Source organism: Mastomys coucha, unplaced genomic scaffold, assembly GCF_008632895.1.
Source record: "Mastomys coucha isolate ucsf_1 unplaced genomic scaffold, UCSF_Mcou_1 pScaffold22, whole genome shotgun sequence".
Lineage (NCBI taxonomy): Eukaryota > Metazoa > Chordata > Mammalia > Rodentia > Muridae > Mastomys > Mastomys coucha.
In genome coordinates, this window is record NW_022196905.1 from 78,545,362 (window position 1) to 78,555,755 (window position 10,394).

The 10,394-nt window shown below is 36.2% G+C and overlaps 1 protein-coding gene across 7 annotated transcripts in view; it reads right to left on the reverse strand.

Moving 5' to 3' along the window:
* Cenpc (centromere protein C) overlaps nt 1-10,394 on the reverse strand; it is a 72,007-nt gene that overhangs the window by 45,347 nt on the left and 16,266 nt on the right. For 4 of the 7 annotated variants that reach the window (XM_031342905.1, XM_031342903.1, XM_031342901.1 and 1 more), the window contains exons 2-6: nt 9,949-9,992; nt 7,733-7,803; nt 5,882-5,952; nt 1,852-1,951; nt 412-694 (exon numbers count right to left, since the gene is read on the reverse strand). In XM_031342905.1, coding sequence (XP_031198765.1) covers nt 412-694; nt 1,852-1,951; nt 5,882-5,952; nt 7,733-7,803; nt 9,949-9,992 — 569 coding nt within the window. Of the gene's footprint in view, nt 1-411; nt 695-1,851; nt 1,952-5,881; nt 5,953-7,732; nt 7,804-9,920; nt 9,993-10,394 lie in introns of those variants that run through there. The other 3 variants (XM_031342907.1, XM_031342904.1, XM_031342908.1) reach the window with 3 other exon arrangements.

Consider the following 10,394-nt stretch of genomic DNA (forward strand, 5'->3'; position numbering starts at 1 on the left):
CTGTAGACCAGGCTGGCCTCGAACTCAGAAATCCGCCTGCCTCTGCCTCCCATGTGCTGGGATTAAAGACATGCGCCACCACCGCCCGGCCATATTCCTCTTTTTATCTTTATTTGGCTTTCAGAGACTGAAGTCTAGTTACCAGACTTGCACACCAAGTGCTAAACCATTTCACCAGCCCCACAATGAAAACACTTTTGCATATACTATAAAAAGTTAACCTCTAAACTTCTCTGAAGTATACTTTAATGCTTTCCTTACTACTAAATAAAAACTAAAGCTAAGCAAAAAGTATTGTTTTTCCTCATATTATCCTTTAAACCCTTGCTTCAAATCTACATAGGTTAAATTAACATTTTTAATAAAAGGATAAAAAATAAGCATAATTATCATTATTTAAATATAAATTACCTTTTCCTGGTCTTAAAAGAAGTGTTTGTATTTGAAGATTGCATATCTACTGAACTCCTTGAGACAGAAGCCACTCTCTTTTGGCCAGCAGATGAAACAGCTTTCAGTGACACTGCAACGTCTGCATCCAGAAGAACCACAGGGGAGGGGACAGATAAGTGCAATAGATCAGGCGCACCATGGTGATATTTTAAGTTTTTACTTGACCTGTTACTTAAGTCTGGTGGACTTTTGGAGACAGCATCAGCAGACAGACTTTTCTGATGAACTTCATTAGCCTGAACTAAAACAGAATTATACGATAGTTCTCAGTCGTTAAAACCAGTATTTAAATCAAATGTACTTATAAAAACCAACCATAACTCAATTAGAAGCTTACAGAGAAGAGCTTTTCATTAAGTTTAGATTCAAAGCCCTCTGATTAAAATGCCTAAGTACTTTAAGAGTACTAAGTACCTTAATTCCCCAAACTAATGAGCTACAGCATGTACTCGGTCCACCCTAACTGTGGTTATGGAAAGACTGAAGTCCTCAAACACAGAACTTCTAAATTTATGCCCAAAGTGTTGAGATAGATATAGAGCTTGTGCACAGATAAAATAATGAAAAGCAAGAGAAATGATGGGATTCTGCTATGTTTAGACTAACAGCAAGTAAGCTTACATGGCTAGATGAGCATACAAACATATACAGGCACACATATAACATGTATGTAAGTGATATGATGACAAACACCTTTAATCCCGGTACTTGGGAAGAAGAGACAGAGTAACCTCTGAGTTGGGTTCCAGAGTCACATAGTAAGATCCTTTCTCAAAAACTAAAGACAAGCAATTTCAGGACTGGCAAATTGTCTCAGTGACAAACAGTGCTTACAAAGCAAGCGTACAAGTGGAGTTCACTCCCTGGAAGCCATGTGACTGTGGAAGGAGAGAAGCACCTCCACGGAGTAACCACCTGGCCTCCACATGCATGCCATGCACATAATCTCAGTGCCATATACACACAAACAATAGTAAGTAAAGCATTTAAATATATATTTACATTAAGTCCACAGTATAGTGATCAGTTAGAAAGTCACAGTATTTGTTTAAGTTTATGAGCATCAATGAAGGTATGGAAGGGTCTGAGAATTCCCCCAACAAAATGACAGAAGCAATGACTAAACTTTTCAAGTAAATCTTTGAGTCTATTAGCTCAAATAGAATAATACTCTTCGAATTTGAAACAAAGATAAGGAAAATGTTTAAAGAAAAAAAAAAAAGTAGCAGCACCTATCCTTTGGGTAGGAGAAAGAAAAGGCAAAGAGGAGAGAAAACCACACACATCCTAACCAGACCCAACAACTCTATCTAGCCCGAGTCTGATCCTGTATCCTGACCCAGTGTGCGCACAGCCGCTGTCCTCAAGCTTTCTGACTGGCACATGCATGCTACCAACCTGACCCACCGCCAGCTTCACTTGGCTCTGCAGAAACTTGCAGAGAAGCTTCTTTCCTCCTTGAAGAAACCGGAACTGATTCTGAATGTGATGCTTGGCACTGAGCACAGAAGAAATACATTTGATCTACTTTTATTATATTGTCAATTCTAATTAGACACATGCTTTTAAAACTGGGGGGAAATTTCTAAACAATAAAGTAGTTGAAGAAAGAACAACAAAGAACTACTGAACAGAGAGGGAATAAACAAACTATGGGGTACTGCATAATATCTCTAACAGTTAAAGCACCAGACATTGTTATATGTACAAAAAGGCAAGTTTATAGAAATACATAATGATGTCATTAATATAAAATTAAAAAGGTAACAGAAAATATAAAACAATAAAATATTTAGGAACTCACTCTATGTAAGAAAGTGTTACACAGCATACATAATCATTTAAAGTGCTCTCTTAAAGGACTAACCACTGCTAGGAATCTACAAGGTCGTTTTGGTAATGTTTCTTTAACAAGTGGTAAGGCTGAACCTCTTGCAGCAGTCTGCCTTAATGACTTATCATGAACACTCACTTTGTTTCCTTCTGGAATTACGTCTGATGGACAGGTGATGTCCATGGAACCAGAACACAATAAAAACAGACAGTATTAATAGGCTTTCCTGAGAAAAATAACATGCATGATTGTATCTCACTGATGTACACTAAATGATAGGTAACTAAGTGTGTATGCATATTATTTTTCATGCCTAACATTCATGGTTCCTTGAACAGTGAAGGTGCCTGTACATTGATGTGTCCAGACTTGATGTCCTATCCCCTTATGAACCTGGCTATCTGTCCTACCTGTATAGCTATAATAAAACTCAAACTACTTCTCTCCTTCTCTCTCTCTCTCTCTCTCTCTCTCTCTCTCTCTCTCTCTCTCTCTCTCTCTCTCTCTCTCTCTCTCTCTCTCTCTCTCTCTCTCTCTCTCTCTCTCTCTCTCTCTCCCCTTTCTCTCTCTGTCCCTCCCTCCCTCCCTCTTTTCTTCACTCCTTCCCTCCCTCTATCTCTCTAAGATTTATTTTACTGGGCTGAAGAGATGGCTCAGCAGTTACAAGCAAGTACTACTTTCCAAATCAGTGACTCACAAGCACCTGTAACTACAGCTCTAAGAGGGACTGATATCTCTGTTCTCTTCAGGCATCTGTACTTACATACATACATGTATGCAATTAAAAATAACAGTAAAAAATGAGGGTTTTATCTTTATTCACATGTATCTCTGTACCTGTGTATAGAGATACCATGGAGGTCAAAAGAAGAGGTAACATTCGCTGGAGCCTAAGTCGGCAGCTGGGAGCCAACAACAAGGTACTGAAACTAAACTCAGAGCCTCTAGACAAAGAAGCAAATGCTCTTAAGCCACTGAGCCACCTCACAAACTCCCCAAATTAGGTTTCTTATGTGAAGGCTGCAGCTAGAATGTCCCCATCTGGATAAAAAGCCTTAACACATACAAAATCACTCTATTGAATTTTATTTCATAGGGAAAAATATATATATATGTATAATATATATAAATATATATAAATACATAAATACATACATTCATATATATACACACATACCACAGCCAGGAAAAGACCCTTCGAAGCCCGAGGAGAAACACTTCTCTTAGCTAAATAGAAGACAGATTAATGCCTGCATCTACTATATATATATATATATATATACATACATATATATATATGTATGTATGTATGTAAAAAAGGAGACTAATAACAAGTGTAAAAGGAATCAACAAAGTTAAGCTTCCTTTTTAGAAACACACCAGACTTGGTAGTCCTGCCACACTGATGAAGGAAGATGCTAAGGCAGAGATACCCACCCACTGTCAAGAATAGAAAATAGAAAAATAGAAAAATAGAAAAAAAGAAAAAATAGGAAAAAAAAAAGAAAAAAAAGAAAAAGAAAAAGAAAAAATAGAAAAGAGGCTATCACTACGAATCCTGAAAGCATTAGAAATACTTAGGGAGCTATTATCAACTTTATGTGAATCAATTTGAAAACGATCAAAACCCCTTACCTGTCCACCAGAACAAGCTATGAGTAAAATTTTAGCCTTTCAAATTCTGTATCTTATCTTCATCATGGCTATAACAATGCATCAAAATGTACATTTAAGCCAGGCATGCTAAGATACAACTAAAATCACAATACTCAGGAAATTGAGGGAAAAGGATCAGGAATTCAATATCATCCGTGGCTACACAACAAGTTCAAAGTCAGCCTAAACTACATGAGACCCTGTCTCAGAATTCGTTTTCAAGCCAATCATGTGCTGTACTCCCAGCACTCAGGAGACTAGGGCAAGAGGTTCATGAGTTCAAGCTCAAGTGAGACACTGTCTCAAGTTAATTAATAATTAAATACATACATACACAAATACATAAATACATACATTCATACATACACACACATACCACAGCCAGAAAAAGACCCTTCGAAGCCTGAGGGAAACACTTCTCTTAGCTAAATAGAAGACAGATTTTTTTTTTGGGGGGGGGTGTGTTTTTTTGAAACAGGGTTTCTCTGTGTAGCCCTGGCTGTCCTGGAACTCACTCTGTAGACCAGGCTGGCCTCGAACTTAGAAATCCGCCTGCCTCTGCCTCCCAAGTGCTGGGATTAAAGGCGTGCACCACCACCGCCCGGCTAATAGAAGACAGATTAATGCCTGCATCTACTAGTTCAAGAGGAAAACCTCCTAAAGTCAGGAAACATGTAAGAAGTTCCCCTCTCCCCCGCTAAGGAATGAAGAAAATTAGCTGCAGATTATATATCATTAAACCAGTCTTCATTTCCCTCAAAGCTCTAAACTATAATTTATTTATACTATGTTTTACTAACTGTCACAGTAGGGTGTTGCTGGACTACTACAACATACTTCACTCTACCTAGAAATCTCAAAAAGTAATATCTATTAGAAACATTTTCAGATGTAAATATCTGAAATATTGAAGTAAATTTGAACAAAGAAGTCAATTCATTATACACATGTATAAAACTGTCAAAGCACAAACTAATTTTTTGAGAACTTAGTGAACAAGTCAAGTTCCCAGGAAACTTAAAGTTGGTTTTAACTTTCAAAGATCAATGTAATTTCTCATATTATGAAAGGTCTCTCAAATTCTGAAAGATATGACTATCTACATTCATTAAAATCAAAGGCTAGCTACACAAATATAGACCAGCAAGCAGGATGGTAAGTTCAAGGCCAGCATAGGCAGGACACCTAAGTTCTAAGTCACTTTGTAGTAGAATATTGTTTGCTTATCAGTTTTTAAAGTATATGATCTTTCTAATTAGTACTATGTTTCCAAATAGTATGTTTTGGAACACTAGCTTCCAAAACTTTCTAAGCAGGAGTGTGGCTCAGTGACCCCAGCTCTGCTTACCATGTGCAAAAGCAAGGCCCTGGGTTCACCCATAGTGCTTGGAAAAAAAATATTCTAACTGAAATTTACTATGTCTAGATAACAAATCAACCTATCCTTTTATTGTTGTTTTTAAAGATTTACTTATTATTATAAATGAGTATACAGAAGAAGGTATCAGATTTCATTATGGGTGGTTGTGAGCCACCATGTGGTTGGTGTGGGATTTGAACTCATGACCTTCCAACCTATCCTTTTAAAGCACATAGTCAACCAAAACTAGTTTTTGTGGACAGCAACCTGTCCTATCAGTCTTTAGAAAACACTAAACTTGTTATTCTGATCAGGAATTTTAAAGTTGCCCATTTTCCTAAAACTCTATGAATTAGTTTAGAAGAAATGAAAATGATTGTTATAATTTTGTATTTGTAATTCCCAATTTCAAACACTAGAAATATCAAATCAAAATTTTATAATACCTCCAAATTTATGAAATTCAACAGAAACATAGAATTCTCTTTAAATAAGACAACTAAAATGTACATAAGAACAGTGTTTAAACACCATTCATTAAGGCACCCAACCTACATTGTTTCTCTTGTTTGACTTACCTCTTTGCCTGCTGACTGACTATAACTGACTTTCTTTTTAGGTGTTGAAGAAATCAATGACTCTGTAGAATCTGTAATAAAAATTATTGACAAAACTTATAAAGTGTAGAGTAGGGGGAAAAAAACAAGCTGGGTAAACTGGAATACAACTTTCATAAAAACCCTCAGCATTTGGGAAGAAGAGCCAGGTAGATTTCTGGGAATTCAAGCCTAGCCTGATCTACATACTGAGACAGTCCTAAAAGATTCTAACTGAACAATTAAGGTGGCTCTATATCAGCAGTCCTCAACCTGGGGTCATGATCCCATTTAGGGTCACGTAGCAGATGATATTCTCCATAGCAGGTATTTACATTATGATTCATAACAGTAGCAAAATTCCAGCTATGAAGTAGTAGTAAAATGATTTTACAGTTGGGGGTCACCAGACCATGAGAAGCTGTATTAAAGGATCACAGCATTAGAGGAACTGTCAATAGACTCTTCCCAACACAACTAGCCAAGGAAACAGAGACATCGGTGCAATATTCATACGTCCTTACAAGCATCAGAAACAGAAAAGAAAACCAAAGTCCTCAAAATTTTTCAGTTCTTTTCCATCTATAATGAAAATGTTTTTTTCTGCAGTCTTACTTTTTGTGTTAACAAAATATCTGAAACTAAATTAGGGATGTAGCTTGGTGACAGAATGCTTACCTAACCACAATGCCCTGGATTTCATACTCAGACTTGCAAAATAAATAGAAGAGACTGAGTGATTTAAAAAGAATAGACATTCCAAATGTTTTGTATCTACAAGAGTCTATTTTATGCCAGGCAAGCAAGAAATAAAACTGACAGAGTGTAAGTTCACTCCTCAGAAGCCTCATCTCTGAGCACCGCTTCACTGGAAAGCGATGTTCCAGCCCATGACTGTAAGCGAAGGCAGGAAACTATAGCATCTGCCAGCTCTTCACTCCCTAATCAGGCTTGGCCCCCACAATACTCTGTGTGCACATTTATCATTTCATAATAAAGAAACGCAAATTACTTTATTATGAGGTGATAATACATCATCACTTTATTTTTTTTTTTTTTCGAGACAGGGTTTCTCTGTGTAGCCCTGGCTGTCCAGGAACTCACTCTGTAGACCAGACTGGCCTCAAACTCAGAAATCCACCTGCCTCTGCCTCCCAAGTGCTGGGATTAAAGGCGTGCACCACCACTGACTGGCCTACATCATCACTTTATAACAAATAAATGTAAATGTTAATTACCTCAAATTCAAATGATCCCTAGAATTCTATACTTATTTCCATTATACTTTTCCCATTATAGAAATACTTGGATCTATAAGTATCTAATTTTATTTTATTTTTCCAGATTTTGGAGATTTACATATGCAGCTTAAGATTTTTCTTGGGTCTAGACATAAAACTTATATATATTTCACATGCACTTTACACCAAAAAAACTGAAGGTAATTTTGTGCATAAAATGAAGTTTCATTGAATTTTGCATTTGTGGTATGATATTTATTCATTTGGAAACTTCTGCTTTTCAAAGCAATTATAATTTTAGATTTTCACATCAGGGAAATATTTTCTTTTGTGAAAAGTATTGATCCATATATGGAGTCCCAGATTATAGGAATCTAGTGTGAATTACAGATGACATTCCTGTGGCTGTATCGGTATTCTTCTCAATATACCAAAAGGTACAAAAAGGACTGCTTATGTGTACTCAAAGTTATAAAAACAGTCGTTCTATAGATTTTAATGCTAACACATGTCTGCTACATTTAACATTAGTGATAAATTTCTGTTCTCATCTATACCATCTCTGACCAACCATCAAGAAATAAAGCCTTACTCTGTTCTTCAAAACAATCTTGTAAGATTTGCAGCATGTTCTGGCCTTCCTTTGTATGAATGTTGGGTGCTCTAATAAAAAAGAAAAAGGAAATATATCATTTCTGTAAGATGTTTTTTACTCATATCATTGTCTGCTTGAAAACGTTAACCTTAAATAGGAAGAAATCTCTACCATTTGAACACAAGCGCCCATGCAATCCATCCTATCTTATGCAATATTGAGAGAAGTCATGTAACTGTCTACTCAAAGCTCAATATCCGTATCTAAAATTGGTTCAGACAATTGTGATATTTCAAAAACAATTCCTGTTTTTGAAGAAACTAAATTGGTTGTGAATGTTTTGCTTTTGTTTTGGGATCAGAACCCAGGACCTCTGGCACCACAGGCAATGTGTCTACCACTGAGCTATAGTTAGGTGTGCATGCCTCTTCAGTGAAGGCCTTACAGACTCTAGTCTCAACAGCTCCAAGAACACATCTTCTCTGCAACTTTGCAAGTGCACTCTGTATTCAATAGTATTAATTTAATTAATCAGCAATTTATGAATGAATAGTAGTAGCTTAAATTTAATGTACTGATTCATTATTACCATATACATATTTACTCATGTTTTCCTGGTTCTATACGTACCCGCTCACATGTTTATGTTTAGAAATGACTAATGTGATACTACCTGTCCCACTCTGTTTGTCTGCCTAGGTACTTCTCAGTCTTCCAAATCTCTAATAGCCACATCCACTTTAGCACCACTTTTGGGAATGTCCATGACCCTGATCGTGGCCCAGACATATTAAATGCAGTAACTGATTTTTGGGGAAGCTTACAACTAAAACTAAATCTGGGCAGTGGTAGTGCACACTTTTATCCCTGCACTCAGGAGGCAGAAGCCAGCCTGGTCTACAGAGAGAGCTCCAGGGCAGCCAGAGCTGCATGGAGAAACCCTGTAGGAAAAACAAATAATAATAACAATAATGAAATATAAAACAAAAATAATTGTCATGAGGTGTCTGGAAAATACTACTGAGCTTTGCAAGAGCGCACATGCTACTAGGGCATCCCAAATCCCTCACTAATGTGGACTGCCTTTGCCCAGCACTGACGTAAATGTGGTTTTGTCTTGAAACACTGTACCCTCAAGCTTGCTCACCAAGATACTTTTCAGAGGCAAGAGTCTACTTGTTGTGTGGCCATTAAAAAGACCTAAAACTTTTAACTGGTTTAATCAGTGTGCTTGTCAGTAACTATCTTGTGTGGATCATTTCAGCTTCTTTGTGTGTGTTATTCTACCCAATATATTGCCTCTGGAGGTTCAATATCACAACCAGAGACAGGATACTGAATGGTTTCAGAACCATAGAAACCCTGTATTGCCCTTTCAGAAATACATTTACTTCTAACTGCCTTCACTCCTCAGCACATCCTGTCGCTCCTAACCCATTCCAGCAATTATGTCTTTCATTTCTAAATTTCTGTCATTTAAAAAATAAGCATCCATAAAAATGGAATTGTATAGTATTGACTCTTTTTACTCAGTATAATTCTCTAGGAAGTAACACAAGTTATTGCATGAATGAATTTGTTTGTTGCAATTATTGCTGAATAATATTCTATGCTATGAATATATCATAGTTTAACCATCTCTCTGAAGGACATCTAGATTTCATTCAGTATAATTTAGATATATACCTCTAAAAGGGGTTAACAAACTTTTGTTTAAAATTACTCTAAACCTTTACATGTTTAACAAATATCAAAAACACAAATTTTATATAATTTCTTACATAGCTAGCCTCACTTCATGGCTAGCTAAATTACATATAAAACTTTTATAACATAAACTGTCACTTTATTATCCTATTATAAGTAACACTTTTGCCCATTAAGTAATTTTACTAGTAGTACAGAAAAAAAAAATCTTTCAAACAAGAATGCAAGTTTTTTACAGTCCAAACTTCATTAATATTATCATTCAGTGCTATTAATAATTCAGTGTTCAATGCTTCTTGTTCATGATTCTATGTATTTTTTCTTACTTCCACTAAGTTATTATACAACTTGTGTCAATATTTCTCTCTTATATAAAATAATTAAAAGACCAAACAATGAGTGGGTATAAAAATCAATCAGTCCAATGTAACATCTTTTTTATCTTCAAATCCATTTTCTAAAGATGAGAAAAAGTCACCTTAAAAGTTCAAGTATGCGCATGTTACCTGGAGGGCCGGCAGAATCTTCTGTGGTAGTTCTTTAGATGATCCTGGAAGAAAAGTTAACTATCAATGTTTTCAACTATAATCAAATACAACTCACCTTCAAAATAATTCCAGTACAATACAGAATTAATAAAAGAACATATTTTTCATGCACTCATTTAACAAGTATCTATCAACTGTCTAATATAATACTATAAAGAATTCTAGAGGCAGGCAAGATGGTTAAGGAGCTTGCTACCCACATTCCAAGCTTTAATCCCTGGAAACTGAAAAGCTTGTGCAAGGCTAAAGACACCATCAATAGAACAAAAATAGGAAGCAGGAGTGGGTGGGTTGGTGGGGGGCAATGAGGGGGGTGTCGGGAGAGATAGGGGGTTTTCAGAGGGGAAACCAGGAAAAGGGATAACATTTGAAACGTAAATAAAGAAAATATCTAATAAAAAAAT